Here is a 22,527-nt window from a genome sequence, read left to right on the forward strand (position 1 = left end):
ATTCTTTGTCACTCCTCCTCCCCGCAGTCGAGCGCCCCACTCCTGGGCGGCGGGAATATCGCGCTACGCTCAGACGGATCACCGCCGGCTGCGGAGAAGCTTCAGGCGTGCGACGTGCTCGTGTCGACTGGCCTAGAGAGAGAGAGAGAGAGAGGGGGGGCGCGCGGGGCCAAGGGGGCGCAGCCCTCGTGACGCACGGCGACGGGGCGTCGTTATCGCGCGGCGATGACGTGGTAACGAGGCGCCGCTGGACATCACCAGGTAATCATCAATCCCTCCCCCGCCCCGGCCCGTCAGCGTGGACGCTCCCCCTCCCTCTTCCCTTCCCCCTGCCAACCCCTGCTCCGGGGCGAAGAACCTCGACCTGCCGGCCACCTGTCGCACCCCAGGGCCGCCTGGAAGAGTTGTACAAGAGTTACGATACTTTTTTTTAAATTTTTTTTCGGCATTCGAACTTTGAGGGGTGAAAAATGGGTAAGTTATTTTTTACCATTAAATAAAGCTGGATGTTAGAAACTGAGCATGAATAACTTAAATAATTAATCTCGTATTTCGTCGGGTGAATTCACCATTTTTTATTAGATATTATTATATTTTTTTTAGATATTCAACCGCAAAGGCAGTGAAATAGGGGTACATTAGTTTTAATAGAGAACCTAGTATATCATATATCCAAGCAAACCAATCTGGATGTAATAAACTGAGCACTCCATAGAATGTGGTTTTACCTTTACCATTTTTCTTTATTCGACCGCAAAAGGGGCGAAAAGGCGGTCAGTTTTTTTTATATAAAAGTCATATCTCTGAAGCTAATAAAGCGGATTTTTTGGTTTGCGGTATTATTTATAAACCTGCAAAAATTTACCAACTCATTTTTACTACTTGCTGAAATTAATTCTATTTCCTAAGAGATGAAGTATTGTAAATATGGATTTAAGATTAAAAAATAATATCTTCTGATTAAATCAAACTTAATTTCAGTTATTGGCAATGATTAATATACTTACTTAAACGATCTCTCATTCAACGTTCTCCGAAATATCACCTCTTAAGTTGTAACAGTGGTAAATATTTATATTTATATTATATATTTAAACTAAGAGATTATACTCAAGTCATTAAGAAAACTGTTGAACGGTCACAGTTTCGAAGAACAAGAGGTCTCCCATGGTGCTTCACAGGAGTGCCCGAATCGTGGTAGGAAACCCAAGAGAGAAGGACAATGCTGTGATAACTAAGAAGATTGGACAGGAGAGGAACCTACTGGTTCGACGAACAAAAGGTCGCCCACGGCGCTTCGCATGTCGAGGAAGGAAGCATGTCCAGCGTGACTGTGGGAGGAAACCGAAGGAAGGACATCGATGAGACAATGGGGGAGGGCGACAATTCGCAGGTTCAAGGAGCAGGAAATCGCCTGCGGTGTTTTTCGCGTGCAAGGGTCAAGGTCATGTTCAACGGAGATGCCCGGCGGGGCTGCCTGATGGGAAGGGAGACGCCACGGCAGCAATTGCAGAAGAGCGAGGTCCATAGCAATCGCGAAGCGGACCCATGGCCCCGAAGAGTCGGAGGACGGCCGCGATGTTACAACTGAACTGCCAAGAAGTGGGCCATATCCAGTACAATTGCCAGATGCGTGTGTATGGTTTCGCAGCATGGTCCACCACAGCACAGTGTTACCTGTTCGGGACGAACAGGTTTAAGGAGGGGGGGCAGTGTTACGAACGTGGGAGCCAAGGCCTCCGCACAGCCACTGACGTCACGCGCGAATACTTTTTGGGGATTAGGGTGGCCCGGCCTCGCCACTCCCCTGCCCCCGCACTCACCTTCCTTGGCGCTGTCATCTATCCCTTAGTAGCCTGGGAAAACCGCGGTATTACAGAAGCCCCCTCGTGGAGTGGCGTGAACAACGCGCCGCTGTTCTGGACACTTCGAACGTCCGGTAGACTCGGGATGACGCGATACGTCACAACCACTCCAGTCGGTTCCAGAAAGACTGCCAAGGGTATAAAAGCGGCGACGCCGACCTCCGCGGGAGTTCCAAGAGGCGGTTGGAGTGAAGTGCGAGTTTGGCGGGGAGAACAAGAGACCCCCTTTGCGAGCAGCGCGACGCGGAGCGACGGGACCGTGCGTGTGTGACTGTGTGTGGACACTGTTGACCCTAGCTCCAGTGAAGAGTGGTAACTGAGGACTCGACAGATGCTTAGTGATTTGTGAAAAGACACCAAGTGTGCTGATTCAATTGGTAATCTAAATATTGGTAGTAAATAAAACTATATAAAATTAGTTAGGCTATCCTTGCGAATCTCTTTTCACCACTCGCAACAGTATTAATTGGTTGTATTAAGTTTAATGTTACACATGTGTCGCTGCTATTTAGCACGGTCCGAAATAAAAATTCACATACATTAAAAAAAGAGCATTATTCAAAGCTATGACAGTGCTACTTCAAATCATAGCATAATTTATTGTTTTCGTTACTTAAAAACTGAGCAAATCGAATAGCGTTACTTCCAGGGGCTGATGTATTTAGTTTTCCTCGTCCATAAGGTCTTCAGGGAACATGAGAGTTGGAGCGTTACGCTCGTTAGACCAGTGCTAGGTTGACGGCGTTACTCGTATAAATTTGAGTATCAAGTCGGTGTTCGTGGAGTCCGCCATAATCGAGAAGGCCCCTGTTATTAAAATACATTGTGTGCATAACCACGTGATGTACTATCGTAACTTTTATTTTACGTTCACGCACCCTTCAAGTTGGCATCGGTAGTCTGGATGTCAGCGTACCCGACTCCTGGTGTGTAAGTCGTGGGTTCAAGTACCGCCTCTTTAAAGGTTCAATGTAGTATGTCAACAATGAGGTCGTTAGAGACTGAAACACAGAACATAAATCAGACCAATCAGGGACACTGACGTAAGAATAATTGGCCATGGTCTATTATCGTGCGGAACCTGGATTTATTTCGTGAAACCACCGCAAAACCGAAGTTACGGGTCAGACAGCGGACCACTGGCTTCCTTCCGCAGGTTATGTCTCTTGAAAACACGAAGGAAAAAAAAATCACACGATTACTTCGGTACAAGGTTAAGATACAACCGATGGACACACGTCAAAAAGCGAAACATCATAGAACCAAAGTTGTGAGAGTTCCACAAATCGGATGTGTTTGGTGCAATACCTTTTACGATATGTCGTTACCATTTACTTACAAGGGACCTCAAAGAGAGTGTCCACGAATTAGTTTTTTTTTTTTTCAATGTTTTAAAAATTATTAATTTTAAGTTTTTTGGTTATTTTCCGTCGGCTAAGAGCTGAATGTTTACCTGAGTTCAAAATTTTTTGTATAGCTGATCTATAAATGGGTTGAAATGTGTTTATAAAAGCCACATAAATATTTCAAAGATAGTAAGAAGAAAGAAAAGAGAGAGCGCATTGTTGCGCGAGTGTTTCGGAGGCGGCGATAACAACCGCGGCAACCTCACTCGTTATCTGGCGCGCGCGGCTGATAACGTTTCCTGCGCGTGAATCAGCGACGGAGGCGGAGCGGCAGTGGCCGGGATGCCGCGGGACAGACTGCAGGAGCTGCGCAGAGCCGTGAGTGTCCTGCGGCGCTCCTCCGAGGACTCCCTCGCTGGTCGTCGGGAACACTTCAGCGCCGGCGTCGCTCCGCACCGTTAGGAACTACAGTCGACTCGCAGACTCTTCGACGAGGGATTCGCCTCAGATAAACCAAGAGTTCTTCGTTGTTTCAGATAACTGGGTCTTCGTAGGAACAACTCCGCATTTAAACTTCCCATTTTTGACGTGACAACGTCTAATAAATGGATGAACGCCGGCTGCACGCACGAAAAAAATGTCCTGTTACGCACATTGTTCCGTTACGCTGTGTTCCGTTACGCTGTCGGCGAGTGCAGTAATAATAGGTTATGTTACAATTGACTAAAAAATTATGGTGATTCATATAATTTATTGGTGATAGATATTTCATTACAGTTTATTTATATGAAAACTTGTTCATAATTATATTTAAACTTTATAGCTAAACGCCAGTTTTTAAAATTAATTACCAGTCATCTACACGTGAACTGTTTTGGCGACTGTTTATAAAGTGAAGTGAAAAGTTAATGTGGTTTTCATTGCTTATTACAACAACAATTTCGGCAATAAAGGTTAATTATTCTTGCATTTTAAAAATCTGATTACCAGTATAATTTCAAGTATTTATTATTTTATTATTAAAATTAAAATGATTCAATTTTATTCATAAAAGTATGCAATCATTTCATCAATGTTTTGTTATGAGGTCACGTTAAACTATCGTCCGTAAACCGACTTTACAGACAACCAATTTTTCGTTATTACATAGATCTTTTTAAGTAATATACAGGTAAACACACACGTGGAAGAAATAAGCGCGTTCTTGCAGTAGTCTTAACAATTTTTTGAAGTTTTGCTGATGTAACAAGCTCTCATATTCTTGTGGATTCGTGCTCAAAGTAAGTGAACTTTGTACCAACAAATTTACGAAGATAACGGTTGATGACTAACGAAGATATCTGGATAATTTGTGACCAGCATTCTTCGTAAACTTAAGTTCACGTTGAAAGTTTCTTCTGTTGTTTGGATGTTAGATTTTTGATCAATTTGCATAGTACATTCTTGAGAGGCCTGCATTGTGCTCTCTTGAGAAGAGCGGCCGAAAGGATATTTCTAGCCGCAGCGGCATAAACGCAGAGTATGACACCGGCCTAAATCAACAATCAGCGGGTGACCATACACCCGTTACTACACTTGGACACCGCGTTGAAGTAGCTTCTCTCCCAGCTAGCGGTCCGCGGCACACCTGAAACATTGGTTGAAGTAAGAGTGTTCACATTGCGAAAACTGCTTCAAATTTTCTTATTTTATGACAGAGACTGCGTTTAACGACGGAGATTCTAATTCATATTAACTAACCATCATCCGACTTGGTCAAGAAATTTTTTAGGTGTTGCAGTAAGGCGATTTTGAGGTAATAATTCACATTGACTACGTAACATTGCGCCAACTCCTTGCAATTATAACTCCAAAATAATTAATAATACTGGTATTGTTTCATTCGAATCGAATTAAAACTGAAGGAACTTAAAAAGTGACAAAGCAACGTAAACTAACGGCATCTAATCGACCGACGCGACACAATGATCAGCACTCGCTTACCCGTTTGGAAGTGATTTTTGCATCAAGTTATATTTTTATATTCTTAAATAACGTTATCTTATGTGTTTTTTTAATTCATTATTTAACAACTCTGTACTTACAATTGATAATCGAAAATCCAACGACGAGTGAAAATAATAGCAATGACAAGCGAGCGGATTGCGCGAGTTAGTTCGTTACGAGCAGTGGCGTACGCAAGTGACGGGGAGGGGAGAGCAAGGATATCCTCCCTCCCGAAATCCCAAATAAGGACTTATTTAGTTCCAATAAAAAAGTAATTATTTGGGTATTAAAGAATAATCCTTCAATAAATTTTTTTTGAATCTTGAAATCCAAATTTTCTCAGAGGGAAGCCCTCCGGCTTTTTTTTTTTTTTTTGCTTTTAATCCTCAGTAATGAAATTAACTATATTTGGTGGGATCCATCTACCCTCCCAGCAAATGAAATCCAGCGTACGCCTCTGGCAACGAGTGACTTTGCACGTAAACTAACTCAATGCTACTTGCGGCGTTGGTGATGCGCACAGCTATGATGCGTGTTCTCGACGGTTATAAATGGCGTCACGTCACGATTGTTTATCCGTTTCCAAGTGTAAGTCAAAAGGGGCTGAAACTGATATTTTACCCCATATCGATGATATAGGGCCTTCGATTGATTCATTATGGCCTGGTGAGCGAGTGGTGCATGCCTCAGTGAAATGTAAACAATTTATATAATCCCTAAAGTTTGTGAGCGCGGCGTGATAACGAGTTACGTTTGATATTATTAAGTATCTACTGTTAAGTCATTCTCTTAGTAGAATAGAGCGGCCTATTTTACCCGACAGCTGAAGTTTTCCAGTTGCTTTCAACCTCGCAGTGGCCGACACGCGTAGCCAAGTTCATGTTATCACGGCCATATCACTCAATAAATCATATTTAAAATGGAGCAAGATAAGTGTACGTAGAATTCAATTTAAACTGATTACTAGACCACTCAGAAGTACTTTAAAAAAAAAGAGAGAGAGAGACGAAAGCTGGTTTTGGGAAGATGATTTTCCGATGACTAATTCTGGAATTTTGATAGCATGACCGCGGCGACGTGAATATTCGTAAACATTAAAGTTCGACTCATCTGCGTCGTTAGCGCGAAAAAAAAATGGCGGACGTGATAGAATTCGCGAAGAGAGAAATATTTTATATTTCCATCACGTCGCGGGCGCGGCGTAAGTTACGTGTGTGTCGATTTTGTTCTCGAAAAATGATTCTATTATTTATCTTATATTTGTAAGATTTTGTTTACTTAATTTATTTGTGAAATTACTGAATTGTTAAATAAATTCTCTCTCAAACATATTTATTTAAAAAGACCTACAAGCATTGATGGCCGTCGTATATTTGGTATGTACGTATGTAATATCGATTTTATAATTAGGAGTAAATACAACACAAAATTAAAAAAAAAAATTAAGTAATGCGAAGGCATCCACCAAAACAACATCATAGTGATGAAATGCTAAAACAAAGCCATCGTGTAGGGGACCCACCAACTTGGAGTTATTAGATACAAATTGTATGTGAATTCAGACGCGTCTACAACAGTCAGAACCTGTGGGCGGTCCGAGTTCTTATCCGAATGTGAATTACGTCACATTGTTGCACGGAAAACTGCCCTGTCCACAATTGCGATGTCCGATTCCACTGATTTCTAAAGTTTTCACTAGAAATGGTGGGGGGAGGGATGGGGAGGGATGAGATGATAGAACCCTTTTTTTCCCGCTGTTTTGCATTAAAATTCTTTCCTTTTGTAAGTGGGAATGATAGACTTTTTATTAGGATTTCTTAGAATTTAGTGGAGGGGAGGAGGGGTGAATACATCTCCCCTGCTGATACGCCTGCACACATTTAACTGTGGCTGCCTGGGCAGCTGGGCTGGGCTGACGAGTGAAGTCGCCCGCCCCTAGGGGCGCATGCGCCCCTGGCTAATAATAACCCAGGAGTACCCAACATTTAAATGCGGGCCGCAAGGCCCAAGCACCCAACTCCAGCATGGTTGATTTTTCAGCCAACTCTTCTTACCTGGACCCTTCTTCCCTCTTGTCGAGTAGTTACCTGCTTGCTTAATGCATGATATTTGATCCCCGCATGACCCGGCCCAGGGTTTTCCCTGTGTCTATGCAGGTTTTACCTGCGTCACATTAGTTAGCTTTTAAGCTAGGCGACCATAGGGGCGTCAGTCATGGCGCCAATTGCAGCCATGGCTGGCCAGTAAACCCCAATAAGCACACGATGCACGCGCCCTTGTCCTGCATGGATAAAAACCCGCATGGTAGAGTGTATAGGCTTCGACCTGAGACACACTTAGGTCCTCCCCAAACCTGGACCCTCCCCATACACACTTAGAATAATTTAGGCTATGAAAAAAAAATCGCCTGCACACATACACGCACACACGCCTAAAAAAAATTATTGCATAGCAGTAGCTAGAGCAATCGTCCGATCGCTCTTCCTCTCCGCAGGTGGAGGCGGAAAATGCGGCCAACGGGGACGTCACAGTGTACATGGGCAGCGACCAGCTCAACACCGCCTTCGATGCCGAAGAAGAGGACAAGCTCTCAGACACTCTGGACAAGGTCACTCACACCCACTTGCGCTGTCTGTTAAACTTACACCCCGCCCTGTGGCTGAGAAGCCTTAAGATGTCCATCAACTTCTGTCCCTGCCCGAACACGCCCGAATATTCACCTTCGGCCAACCTCGGGATTTGTTTTATTTTTGCGCAGGGAAAAATGAATTCAAATATTAAAAGTGGTCGGTTAGGTTAGCTACATTAAAACACTATGGACGGTTAGTTAGGTTAGTATAGCTACATTAAAATAAACAGAGAAATATAAATAAGTATATATAATTAAACCCGTTGTTGGCCGAAGGTGAATATTCGGGCGTGTTCGGGCAGGGACAGAACTTGATGTACATCTTAGGCTTCCTGTGAATCGTAGACTTCCCTTCCCCCCTGTGGCTAGTTGCAACATGTTTCCAATTTCAGTCAGAATAGAATCAGAATTGGTTGAGAAAGGTTATGGAACTAGGTTTGGAAAAGTCACTCTCCAGTATAAACATTACTGAATCCTTGACATCCTGAATCACAGTGTAATCAAACAAATTCTAACTACTAGTAAATACATTTGTATTTTTATTTCGTATCCACTGATTACCACATTAGAAATAAATAGGCTTCAATGAAGCAGGCGTTTTAGCAGACAACTTAGAGCGTAGTAAAAAAATATTGTGTACAATACATGTTTATAAGCGTCATCAGTGCATTTGAGTTAAGGTTTTCTTAAAACGTAAATAAACTGTTTTCTTTCAGATTGAGACAGTATGGATGCTGATATATCAGCTTCATAAAAACATAGCAGATCTGAAACAGCTGCACATCGACATTGTAAACTCGGCATGGACAAGCGAAAGTGAGTGCTAAAAATATTTTGTAGAAAGTAATACACAACAAAAAAACATAATGGTCATCCTCTTCATAGACACAGAAAAAATTGTTGAAGAACGACAATCTTACATTTCATTACCAAATTATTATTTTTTATAACGAAAAGGAATTAGTTATCATAATTAAATTCGACCATGATTTTCAATCACATAGGTACTTGGAAAACTCCCTTACAACTACTAAAAAATATAATTTAATTTAGATTATCTGAATTAATGTTTAAGGCACATGAGAAAAAACTTTAGAACTAATTTACGCCATATTTTTAACATATACACACAAAAAAAAATTATAGAATGTATATGCAATGGCAGATATTTCATAACAATAATAAAACACACACTTAGAGGAGTCAAAAACAAATCTAAATACGGTTTAATATTGTAACAAACATTGTTTGTAAGCAGAGGCTGATCCAGGACTTTGGTTTGGGAGGGGCTTAACCCAGCTGAGGGCCTTCTTATAGAAATTTAAAATTTTAAAACATACTAAACGCACCTAAAATTGATTAAGTAAGTAGGTATAAATTATGAAAATTTTACTGTAGGTATTGTAGTACTAAGAAAGTATGATAATGTCAAGTTTAATTTGAGATCTGCCAGGGGTGGACACAGATACTTTGGGGGGGGCTTGAGCCCCTTAGCACCCCCCCCCCCCAGATCCATTACTATTTGTTGCAAGGCTTTCAATCTGATTTTAATTTTATTTACAATAACTGTACTATACTACTATAAAGTTTAAAAGTTGTTTAAAAATTTTCACAAAACTGGTTCTCCATTTAGCTTTAATTCAAAATTTTCACTAATAAATTAAAAAAATTAATGTTCTCAAAGTTTTGCAAGATATTTTAATGCTCTACGAGAAGAAGCATTTTAATGGATATTAAGGTATTATTTGTTCCCTTGACTGAGTGCCACAAAAAATCAAAATAGTAGTTGCATAGTTGCAAGAGCTCAATCCGTCAGGTGGTACCTAAAAGATCCACTGGTAACCGATTTGTAAATCAATTTAACAAAACTCCTCATAACTCTTAAATAATTACTGGCTTACTCCTGAATAATATCTGGCACACTATTAGCAATAAGAAGTATTGAGTATTTAAGAGAATCAACAAGTTCAGCCTGGCACATTTGATCACTTGAGGGGCTACGGAACATAGAGGAGTTAAGTCAAGGATTTTGCAGATTTGAATTTGCCTTAACCAAATAATAATTTTAATGGTTGAGAGGTAAAATATGTTGCAAACCCAAAACTCTCTGATTTTTTCTTACACCGCTATCTTAAAACATTGAATAAATGAGTCATCAAACCTTGAACACAATACTAGTTCTGGGGAAAAAATTATCTTTGTTAAAATACTGAAAATATGACCCCCATCCCCCTTTTTTTACAGAAGTAACCGCTGAACTGGAAGAGAAAAACAGAGAGATACAGCTCGTTATCACAGTTGCCCGCTCTAAATTAGAAGGTATGCTTCAATCATATGCTACTCTAATCAACTTTTTTTTTATTTAATTTCAATTTTTCGTAGAGAGACATTCTTGGCTTATCAGAGTTTAGTGTGTACTATTTTATTATTTATTTATTAATGTTGTAACATGCCCACCAACAGTCGAGGGCTTTAGCGGTGGGCACGACAGAACAGTGGTGGAAACAGGGTGAGAACACTCAAGGGCCGAAGCTACCCTGTCTCCCGCCTCCTCCTCCATTTCTGATCACATCTTAAACAAGATAAAATGACATTTCTGAGAGAAAACTGAAAAAAAAAAAGTTTCTGGACCTGCCACTGGCAGTACCTACTGGTTAGAATTTCCCTTTCATTAATATTTATCCATGTAATAAAGAGAAAAAAAAATAATTACTTGCTAAGTAATAAACTAAATACTACCAGTGACTATGAAAAAAAAAACACAAATCTTGCACATTTTGTATGTATTCAAAAATGGCATCATTTTGATATCTTCCAGTTTTATTTCAGCTTAATGCTCTGTGAATGTAATCAAGTTTTTTAAATTTCCTGGGCTCATCTATTCCTAGTAACTATTGCATGTTTTTTCATTGGTAAAGACACCTGGCTGATCGGTCAAATGTCTCGAATTTGATTATCTGCCGAAGCAAGGATTTTTCACAATGTTTTGCACTTTCCAAATATCTGGGTTAATTACCCGCCGTGAACTGAACCTTAATCTTAATCCCCTTGGTGGGTGGCAACCCCTGTAGCCTCCTGACAGCAGTCAGTAAATGTGGGTTTGGGACGTTAACTGTGTTCAGGTGAGTGGAAATGCATGTGAATGTGCACGACACTCATTGGATTAGGTTTTCATAAGTAGAATACACACATGGTTGGCGTGTGGTCAACAGGCTGTTGCCAATGCTGTTTTAAGAGCTGGCCAGGAGGGTGCCGGAAGAGCGGGCGACTGGGTACGAGCCGGTTGTGCTGCGCGTCCTGAGGATACACTGCAGCTCGCTACAGAGGGCCGTAAGAGACGGCATCGTCGAGTACAACTCGGCGCTGATGAGGCACCAGGAGCGGTGCGCCGAGCTGGTGAGGCAGCAGATGAGGATAGGTGAGTCCCATCGCTCCCTTCCTGCGCACTTTGTTCCACTCATTAGAGCACAAGGGCATCGTCATTGTACAAGAACAAGAACTTCTTGGCCACCTCTATGTCTGTCCAGTGAACATCAGCCGAGGATCGCAAAATAAAGTGTTTGTCGTGTAAAACAAGACAAAAATTCGTAATTAAAATGCCACAAAAGACTTTGGCCTTTGAAAGAAACCAAATTCCTAAGGCTTAAATTTCCCATCGAAAAGTGTTCCTAAGCCGCCGAGGTCATGCATGACCTTAAAGTTAACAGTAAAATTTAAACTCTTTAATTTTTAACAAAAAAGTTCCCAAAAAAAATTAAAAATTTGCTTACTTCAAATGTATGGTTACTCAATCTACAATTTCCATAGAATGAGTTTTCAAGTAATGGGACTAGTTTCCTTAGCTTGCTGCTAACTTGATTAAAAGAAACTAAACAATGAATACATTCATGATTTTCAATGATATTTAATGCGTAATGGAATGAAATTATTTTTCAAGCATCTAAAAGCATTCAGTTAAAAACCAACCAAAATAATGTTTCCTACCTACCAGTAAAAATGTGGTGATATTCGTTAATAAAAATTACTCCATGTTTTTCAGCTAGTAAATAGCACAAAGTAAAACTTGTGCTCAAAATTTATAACTTCTGAAAACTATTGGTTATAAAAAAAATTCAAATCAGTTGCTCAAAAAATAAACCATTAACAAAATAATAAAATTTTTATTCAAGCTGTTGCTTTGTTAACTACAATGTGTTTATGAAAATAATAAGATCTCAATACTTTGGTAAATAGGACTTCAAGGAAAAAAGACCCAAAAATAAAATTTGTTCAGGTTCTCAACGATATTATATCAGAGAAAATGACTGTGGTTTAATATCACTTAAACATTAACCCAACATTGTAAGCACAAAAGTTTTTCAATGAGCCTTCATCCTTTAGATAACTTTGTTCAGAATGATGTTTGGAAATTATTTATCTTCAGTAAATTCCATATGTTTAAATAGGAATGATAAAAAGTTATGCTCAACTTGCTACTGTTCTCTGGTTGTTTGTTTCCTCAGTGCGGAGGTCTGTGACTAACGAAGAGTTCCAGCAGGAGCTTGATAGCGGAGAGCAGAAACCTTTTACAGACAATGTAAGTGTGCAGATTGCAGTTGTTCCTAGGCCACTCAACATTTATAGTTAACGACTGTGTGTGGGGTGTGTGTTTAGGGGTTCAACAAATCTTTAATTAAATTTCTTATTCATCACTCAAACAAATTTCATATTAAAAATTATAAAATTTTTTTACCATTACAATATTTAAATTTAAGTACCGAAAACTGCTAAAATAGCACTATTTTACACCTAAAAATCCAAATTTTCCCGGGGGAGGACCACCGGTTCCCCATGCTTCTTAACACCCCCCATACACAGATCCTAGCTACGCCACTGGTTGGGTCGCTGGTTCCCCCCAGATCCTGCTGGAGACGCTGGCGGCGCGGCAGGCCCTGGACGACCTGCACGCCCGCCAGAAGGAGCTGCAGGAGGTGGAGGGCTCGCTGCTCGAGCTGCGCGACATGTTCGTCAACATGGCCGTCCTCGTGGAGCAGCAGGTGCACAGTCTCCGACTCCTGCGGGTAGTGTCGCTGCACCACCATACATGTTTGACGTGACAATGTCTCATAAATCGATGAACGCCGGCTGCACACACGAAAAAGTGTCCCGTAACTCACATTGTCCCATTACGCTGTGTCCCGTTACGCTCATTGTACGCTTGCGCTGCATCTATATCTCTTCCACTCGATTGGAACAACCGTCAATTTGACTTTTTCTGAGGCACATTAAACTTGAAACACTCCCATTCGTTTCCTACTTTTCCTATCATTGTCCTATCCTTAACAGAATAACACAGATCGGAAGAAGTTTTAATAGCAAACATGTATAAAAGTTATAGTTAAAAATAATCTCTTCGGTTAAAGTAATAAACATATTTGAATTAATGAGTGCAAACAAAAGTAAATTTATCAATTAAATTGTAGATTTGATTTCACTCCTTCTTTGTATCCATACAAAATAGTGATATAATTCGATAAAAATGATTCAATTTTATTAATAAAAGTATGCAATCATTTCAGCAATGTTTTTTATGACGTCACGTTAAACTATCGTCCGTAAACAGACTTTACAGACAACCAATTTTTTTGCATCAAAACATCTCTTGTGGATCAGGTATAATTTAGGAGGAATGAAATAAAACTCGCCTGTTTACGAATGTATTTATTTATAATTTTTTCCTGTTAATCTTAACATATTTTTTTAATTTATCAAGTGTAAATAAATATTCACATTACTTTACATTAAAAACAATTAAAACAGGGTTTCATTTACTTCGTCTTCATCCATCTGTAAGGGGGCCCTTCATACTTTGATCTGACTTCAGCCATCCTAGCCTCTGTACTGGTCAACGCAATCGGTGGCCCAACAACAGCGCCCAACGCTTCAAGTCTACGGAGCTCACAAAGGCACCTCGCTCGTTCTGTTGTTAAGTTCTAGCATTCGTTTGAGGCATTACCTGAAAAAAAAAAAAAAAAAAAAAGAGCAATTTTAGAACGTTTTGTAAATTGTCAGCTGGCACAATTTTTCACTCGATTACTTTTTTTTCCTGCTTAGCTTACTGTTGTAGAGCATATGACACACAAATAACCCTTTCTATTGCGAAGTTATTACTAATTCTTTGGTCGTGCCGAGTGAATTTCAAGGTTCTTTTTCCACCTCCCCCCCCCCCCCTCCCCACCAAAATCGAGGCGTAAATACACTAACAGTGCAACGTACACGGGTCTATTTTCAGAATATGTACAACACTTGGCGATACAACGCTTTAGTCATGAGATATATTAAAATTGTTGGTGAAACACAAGTGTTTCATTGCCAACTCTCACAAGACCTTGGTATGGAAGCCTTTTTAAAAAAGTTTTCACATTAAAATATTATATTACAAGCAGGTGGGTAAGGGGTATAGAACCACTTTGCTCACTGTTTGCTTTCAAATTCTTTCCCCTTTGTTTGTGGGAATGCTCGATTTTTTTTTAGGATTTCAAAGGTGAAGGGGGGTATCCCACCAAACCTCCTCCTGTATTTGCCCCTCATTTTATGGCCTTAACGTCATTGTACACTGTCTCCCACAGACAAAGAAGAGCGATATTAGGGATGGAATAGGTTCTGGCCTATACTAGTTAGGAGCCATCTCAACATTTACCTGGAGTGGCTTCGATTAACAGTGGAAAACCAAAATCTGAATGGCCAGACAAGGGCTGGGATCTGGGCCTTCTTTAATGCAAGTAAATGTCTTATTACTAGGGACAAGATTTTATTGCTTTATATTTCATTTTTGAAACAGGAGATTTTTGTATAACGGATTTCATTTATTTATAAATTTGATTTATTCATAACGATAGGCGATAGCATATTATTCAACAAATATAACACTTAAAAGTTTCATTATACTTATTTCACCAAAACAGTGTCATTTTAACTTTTACAATATGATAATTTTTGAGAAGCATGTCTAACTACTAATAATTTAGCAAGTGTTTGCATGTTTGAAAAATGTACCAATGCAGTAATATAAAAAAATGAGTTACTAATAACTGTCCCAAAATCAAAGGAAAGTAAACTTTTTTCATCTATTAAGTACCTACATTTTCATACAAACTTACTGCTAAGCAAAAAAAAAAATTTTTATTTATATATTAAAATATTAATTTTTTTTCAAGATAATTTGTTGTGTATGGTCAGCCTTCGAAGTGAAGGTCATCTGACAACATTTAAATAAAGAAAAATGATAGAGTGGTGACAAATGAGACTTGACATATGTATCTTTCATTTATTCAAACAAAACTTAACAAGGTGAAGATGCTAAACAACTTAGTTCGTGCCCCTCATGAACGGGACAGTTGAGACCAGACCGTGCAGTTCACTTCTCGGTAGCATAGCACGGCTTTTTGCCGCACACGGGCCTGCACAAACTAAACACGGGATTATCCCTTTTGATAATCTTAATATATATAAATCCAGTGTCCTGATGTTTGTTTCCACTTCCAGTGAACTCTTCACCAAGTCAACCAATTTCGATGAAAATTGGCATTTATGTGTAATTTTTTCCAACTTGAGAGATAGGATGGTTTTTATTTCGATTAATGGTCTTAGTAATTTATAATTAATAATAAACTGATTATCAATGTTGATTGGTGTGTAAGCCCGGGAAACAGTGGGTACTTCGTCTCCATGACAACGTTGCGTGCTCGAGAGTCGGGAAACCATCGGTGCTATTCGTTTTTTCTTCGGTACATTACAAAGCATTGTATTAAGTTTTTGTCAAAATTAATTAATTTTCATTTTATTTCATTTATTATAACTGTAAATAAGAGATTTGGTCTCATTTTTCCCCCCATTAATACAACCGTGCGAAGCCGGGTCGGGCAGCTAGTATTACATAACAGGCGTGAGCTCGCCGACAGTAGCTGACTCCTGTGTGACATAGCACAACCCCTGCCCTCTACTAATTTGATTAATAATTTTTTTTCGGTTGTTCACAATTTGTAATCATGTTTATTTTATTTTGCAGAGGCATTTCAATTATTTTGATTGTGCTAAAATAAATATTATTAGCTCGGGTTAGGTTTTACATAAAGCTGAATATTTTTTTATTATTATTCTTTCACTCTAATTTGTTTAAATTAAATGTTAAAATTAATGTATTTACATTTTTACAATTATAAAGCACATTCAGGGCAGTAAGACTGTAACATTCTAGAACATTCTAGAAGGTTTGAAAGAAAGGAAGATAGTAATTGGACACACTGGTGCCCTGAAGTAATTTTTTTTTGTATCTAAGAAATGTGTTGCTGGAAAACCCATCGCTTGAACGTATGACTTTGCAGCAATAGCCCAGAAAGTTTACTGGGTGCTTGGTCAGCCAGCCAATCAGGAGGAACCATGATGTGGGGTGACATGAATTTTCCAGACTTTCAGAGAATAATTTTCAGCAACGCAATTTCTCTATATAATCAGGTGCTGAATACTGTCCTGTGATTGGTTAAACGTTAGCTGGCTTATGGTGGGTGCCTCCCTGTGTTAAGGAAGGTAACTGCGTGGTGCTTAAGGCAGTTGTCGCTCGATTGTAACACAGCGTAGTTGCGTCGTCAGCAACGCATGAAGTTCTGACAAGAAATTTACAAGTGACAATGTAACGCCTGCTGGTCAGGGGCAGGCAGAGTTTCAACCTTTTTTTTGGTGTATTTTTCGAACAGTATTATTTAGAAATTCGACCCCAGGCATCAGCATTGGCCCACGGTGACCGTTGTCACCCACCCGGGATAAATTCAGCGGGATGACGTCCCTGGTTAAGTGAACTTAACCATGGAACTTAATTGTTTTATATTGAGTGACATGAAGCTATGAAGTACAGCTGGAACTGTGTTGGCATGTATTGTATAATTGTTTTATCAGAACGTATCAGATAATAATAAATTTTGTTTAGAAACAAGAAACTTTTCTAATTAACAGACTTTTGATTACGGATTTTGATGACGGAACTGTGATTGGTAACCTAAGTTGTGATTTTTCTTAAAACAATAAACAAAGGAAGTTTAAAAACTCTTTTATTTTTTAAGTTATACGTCTTTAGGCACGTTATGAAAAAATGATGAGAGTGAATTTTTAAGATGTGCACGTATCACTGTAACACAAATTTACAGGTTGAAGCTGCCCCCTAAATCACTCATTAAGTCTCAAAAAAAAGCTACCAACAAAATAGAAAAAGAACCTGTATTAGTCGCGCATGTTGGCACGCTTGTCGCCTCTGATCACTGTTTTCATATTTATAATATTTATCCACATGTTTCTAGTTTCTACATTCACAACACGTGTTTTAGTTTCATACAAGTGCGAATTATATATGTGCTAATAAATTATATTCAGTAGTGATATAATTGAATATTTTGATTAATATTATTTACTATTCGTAATTAGTAAAAAAATTATGGCTTTATCCTTTTTCAAGTGCTCCAATATAATTGAGGTTAACTATCTGTATGTATTATTTATTGATATAAATTAAAATATTTAATATAATTAATACTAAAATTATTAAATTATTAATGTTAATTATTTATTATTGGTTATTTAAAACATATTTACAAAATAAAGAAATAAATTTAATAAAACATTTAATAAAAAAATTGTGATAAAAATTAATATCGAACATCAAATATAAATATTAATTTTTAATATTTATTATTAAATTGAATAGATAATAAATATTTATTAAAATAAATGAACAAATTTAATAAAAACTTTTTGATAAAAATTAAAAGTGAATATTAAGATAAGAAAATAATATATATTAAAAAATGAATAAACTTATATGAAATTTTTGAATTTATTATTAAATAATTTATAATATTAAATAATCAATAATAATAATTTAAATTAAGAATATTATAATATTTAGTACAAATTATGTCATATATTTATTATTCTCTAAATTTTATTTATTTAATTTTTCAAATTTAAACTGAACTTTATTGACTGTGTTGACTATCTTTTTCCAGCCCTTTTATTATTTGCATGCAATTAAAAATTATTTTTTAATGATGCCAAAGAAGTATAACTTCTCACGTGCATACATAAGTACAAGCACCCATTTTTTTCAAAATAAAAACATTATCAAATAACTCACTTTTGTTGTACGATGTAACTTAAAAATCTTCAAGTCACTACATACAACAGTAAGTTTTAAAGTGTCTTATTTTTCTAGGTTATTTCGTTTGTACGAGTGTCTTGAGGCCAACAAGTACGTAAATTGTGAGTTCATGAATTTAGGGCCGGTTTAGCCCGGTGAACTTGCCGTTACTCGCCTGGTTCAATGTCCCCTCGCAGGTGCACCGACTCTGAACCTCCAAGTGTACCAACTCGGACAGGAACCTGGGACCGGGCCGCTGCGGGACCCACTGTTCCACCCTCTGTAGCGGAGCTGTGTTGTTCCTGGGCTCGGCCAGGTTTGTGGTCGAGTGTTTGCATCCTCACCAACTCGTTCTGCAGCCGTCTCCTGCGCTGCGAGTTCCCAGTTACTCGCTCGGGGCCCTGCTCCCAGACCGCTTAGGGCCCCTCTCTCTTGTACCCCGGGGAGGGCGCACCCACCCGTCAGCTCCAGGTCGGATAGAGAGTTGATCAACTCCCTCGTCTTCCTGCCAACATCGTCGGACGAAGGTTTCACTGCCAATCATGAGTACTGGCCTCATCCAGCCCAGAACTACTCAGTTGCTCTTGCATCTGGTCTAGGTGTCTTGGTACAAACTACGCGCTGAGGCGGCCAGTGCGGAGGTTAACATACCCGGGCTGTCGCCTGCCAGCACTCACACACTGCTGCAGAGCGGGACGACTTACCCTAGGCAGTGGTTACACTAGGCGAATGTGATTGTGGAAAAACCTTCACTTCCCACACTTGGGCTTTACTGAATTCCAGGGGTAGGGCTCAGGACTGAAACGGTTGTACATCCTTCAACAAATTTTTGATTAAAATACTCATTATTTTCATGATTTTAGTTGAATTCTGGTGCTTTATGGTGTATTAACTCGCATATAGGTGTTATATAGTGTATTAACATGATTTTCAGGGTTATTTTGGTTTTATTGCAATTCACCATATAATCTTGTACCTACTTATTACTGTGCCACCTCACTCAATAATAAATATTACCTTTTCAAGTACGAAGGCATGAGGATCTCATCAAGAACGATGTCATGCATATATCAAACAGAAAGAGTTACTTTCCCCAGATCTCATGACCAACAATTTCCTTGATTCCAGGGTGAAATCATAGACAACATAGAGAACCAAGTTAGAAACACCAAGGATTACGTGGAAGAGGCACGCGAGAAAGTGGTCGAAGCGAAGAAGATGAGAAAGAGATACAGGAAGGTTAGTTTCAAGTCTCTTCCTAATCGTTCATTTGCAGTCGACTTACAAGTAGCTTTGTAGAAGAGAAATTTGATCCAATGATGAAATTATAAAAAGAAATTCTGGGTGAAACTGAAACCTATCCTAGAGTTAAATGTTAATTCTGTCATGTTTTATCTAAGGTGGCTACTGAAAAAAAAAAATGTAAAAATGTCCTGTTTTAATTTACACCATCTACAAGCCAAAATCACGAGGTATCCTCTATATGCATGTTTTATGCAACAAGATTATTGTGAGAGCTAGTAAGAATGTTATACATTCCACATAACTGTATGTGTGTTGATTACTAATAAAAATGTAAATCAATGAACCAAAGTACATTAAACTGAAATTAGATAAAAATGTGAAAACCTCAAATTTTCCACTTTTTTCCAGCAATCGCAAATTCTCACATAACAAAGATGAGACAAAAGAATTAAAGGTTTGCTCTTTATTTTATTTTCATCCCTTTTTACAAAATGTTTTTACAGGCAATATTAAGAACGTACAGTTGCAGTATGTAAGTCTTGCACTTTACAGTTTTACAAGCAGTTAAGTCAGGTAAGATATGTTTTTTTGCAACCCAGATTTGTTACCATCTTCAAAATTAAACTGGCAAGGTAATTTTTTATGGCGAACAGAAGTAATTAAAAATTTCAAATATTTAAATTAAAAAATTTTAATTTTAAAAATATTATAATATTATTTTACTTTGAACAGTACCTATTTGGAGTACAGGATGAACGAAACCTGACCAGAATATGTTGTGCTTGTGATTGCAGAAGAAACGGTGCCTCATCTGCTTCTGTGTCGTGGTTGTGACCCTGATAGTGATAACGGTGGTGATACTGCTCATCATTTACCTGCCAGGGAGCAGTGGGAACAGTGCTGCCCCCACGTCCACCACGAATGCTGTGGGTGGCTCGTGATGTCACACCGCGCTGTTGTGAGAAATTCTTGTGGTGAAGCTTTTTTTCACAACCTGGCGAAGACATATCAAGATGGCAGAGCAGTGGGTTAATATTCAGTGGCGTACCCAATGTGGAAAATTTCTAGTCAACCCGCTTTTTTTCACATGAATGAAGACATTAAAAGAATTATAATAAGACACTAATAGTTCTAAGTGTTATTTTATGATTTATTTACTTAAATTTGTAAGCATATTAACACTTAAAACTTTTTTCCCCCCATAAATTTGGTCTATACAGATTGGGAAATCACATCATCAGAATCAATTCAAATTGGTACTTTGTTTCCAATTTACAAAATGGCTAAGTCAGAGAGCACCAAAAGAGAACAAAAAATTATGAAATTATTCTGTATATTTAGTCAAAACTCAACTCAGATTACAAAAATCTAATAATTCAATGAATGTAAATTATTAAGCAAGGAGTTAGTACCAAAATGCATGTACTAAATAAATTGGGAAAAGTTTTGCTTTCTTTTTTTTTGTACTGCAACTGTTATTAGTAACATAGTAAATAATTTTTACATTATAATACATTGGTACATTTTTCAAATGTACATTTACTTGTTGAGTTATAGCTTATAGGTATTGTTCCTAGTAGTTTAACATGTTTATACCAAATTATTATTTTGTATCTATCAGTCAAATAACACTGTTTTTGTAAAGTAAGTATCATTGAAGAAGTATATGTCGTATTTGTTGAAACTTGTGTTATGTTTATGAATTAACAGAGTTAAAAAAAATAAAAACAATAACATATATCTTGTTTTACAAATGCAATTGGCCTAAAATAAAACAATAAAATCTTGTCTATAACAATACATTTTTCAAACACACCAATATTGGCCAATTTATTTTTATTTTCCTTAATAATTATGTCCTATACATGTTTATTTAAAATTATTAAGCAGGAAAAAATGCATTTTTTATCAATCAAAATAACTCTAATTTTTGAAAAAAAAAAAAAAAAAAAAAAAGTACGTATTCAGAAATTTTCAAATGTAATATGTGTTGAATAATACACAATCTTTATGAATCAACAGAATCTACTAAGTAACTATATAAAAAAATTAAATTTCCTGTTTTAAAAACAAAATTAGTCTTCAAATAAAACCATACAATCTTGTCTTTAGTGATCATTAAGGACAAGATTATATAGTGGATTATGATAAAACCAAAATGCAAGTTAATACACCAATTAACAGTAAAATGCAACAATAATCATGAAATCTTTCAGTAAATTGACAAAACTTAAATCAAATAACAGGAAAGTGATATTTTGTTTTAGTAAATTTAAAGAATGTCATTTGTTTAGCATTATATGTATACCCAAATGCATGAGCTAAATGACTTGGAAAATAATTAACTTTACGTTGTTTGATCTTGCATCTCTTATTACTGTTCAGTGACTAAAAAAGAACCATTTGTATATATTTCTCATTTGTTTGTGCTCGGAGCGTGGACATGTAACAGTGTTTTTCTTTTTGTTGTTGGTTGGATGCGGACGAAACTTTCTCCTTGCTTGTGTGTCCAACAAAGGACAGTAAAAATTAAGATGGCCGCCTATACACAAGTTGGTACTGGGCGCTGCTAGAATTCACCAATTTTCGGGTGAATTCTTTAACTTCCGTAGTCACGGAACAATTACTAACAAGTTTTTAGGTACATTAATGACATTGGCAAATTTTTCAAACAAACAAATATTTGCAGATTTTTATTTAATTTCTGAGAAGTTCCGTCATTGCTTATTACAAATTATTTTATTGTTAAAGTGCATAATGTGTCAAGCACTAAGAGATATTTTAGTTTTATATTTGTTGAATAATACAGGATGTCCATTGTTGCAAGCTTACTGTAATGCAGGGCTGTGAAATGATAACAACATTGTTCACTGCAATATTTACTGGGCATCTTTGTGTGCAGTCACACGCAGAGCCTACAGACACACTGTCCCTTCGCGAGCTCTCCCGCTCCCGCTTCACGGCACCCCTCTGTCCGCTACCCTTCAAAACCGGTTTCAATCCTCCCCTGCCTGACCCTCTTCTGCCAGTACAGTCTGTCCATCACCATTATTGATACACAACATCAAACATTCTCCACCCCCTTGAAACCATTGGTTTCAAATTTAAAATGCTAAGTACACACACAATTGTTGAGAACAAACTCACAAAAACTAGTCTGTAGGTAAAATCACAAGTTTCTGAACAGGTCGCTTCAAGATGCCACTGGAAGTTTTTACATTCACCACCCTGACTACACCATCAGTTCCAGGATATGTCTCCTGGACAACTGCTAGTCGCCATCCAAGAGGA

The 22,527-nt window shown here is 38.0% G+C and overlaps 1 protein-coding gene across 4 annotated transcripts; it reads left to right on the plus strand.

The window, feature by feature from the left end:
• The first annotated feature begins 3,475 nt into the window (after window positions 1-3,475).
• On the plus strand, window positions 3,476-20,976 carry LOC134530249 (syntaxin-1A-like). Of its 4 annotated transcripts, none has more exons than XM_063364936.1 (9): window positions 3,476-3,589; window positions 7,692-7,805; window positions 8,543-8,642; window positions 10,071-10,145; window positions 11,062-11,244; window positions 12,329-12,402; window positions 12,725-12,886; window positions 19,120-19,230; window positions 20,031-20,976. In XM_063364936.1, exons 1-9 carry the CDS (start codon window positions 3,554-3,556, stop codon window positions 20,175-20,177), a joined length of 1,002 nt encoding a protein of 333 aa, XP_063221006.1. In that variant the 5' UTR covers window positions 3,476-3,553; the 3' UTR covers window positions 20,178-20,976. The 4 variants fall into 4 exon arrangements, with proteins under 4 accessions (XP_063221006.1, XP_063221008.1, XP_063221005.1 ...); XM_063364938.1 differs by having other exon boundaries at window positions 12,725-12,862; XM_063364935.1 differs by lacking the exon at window positions 3,476-3,589 and adding an exon at window positions 3,596-4,164.
• The last annotated feature ends 1,551 nt before the right edge of the window (window positions 20,977-22,527 follow it).

The sequence above is a fragment of the Bacillus rossius genome, chromosome 3, assembly GCF_032445375.1.
Source record: "Bacillus rossius redtenbacheri isolate Brsri chromosome 3, Brsri_v3, whole genome shotgun sequence".
In the NCBI taxonomy this organism is placed as follows: domain Eukaryota; kingdom Metazoa; phylum Arthropoda; class Insecta; order Phasmatodea; family Bacillidae; genus Bacillus; species Bacillus rossius.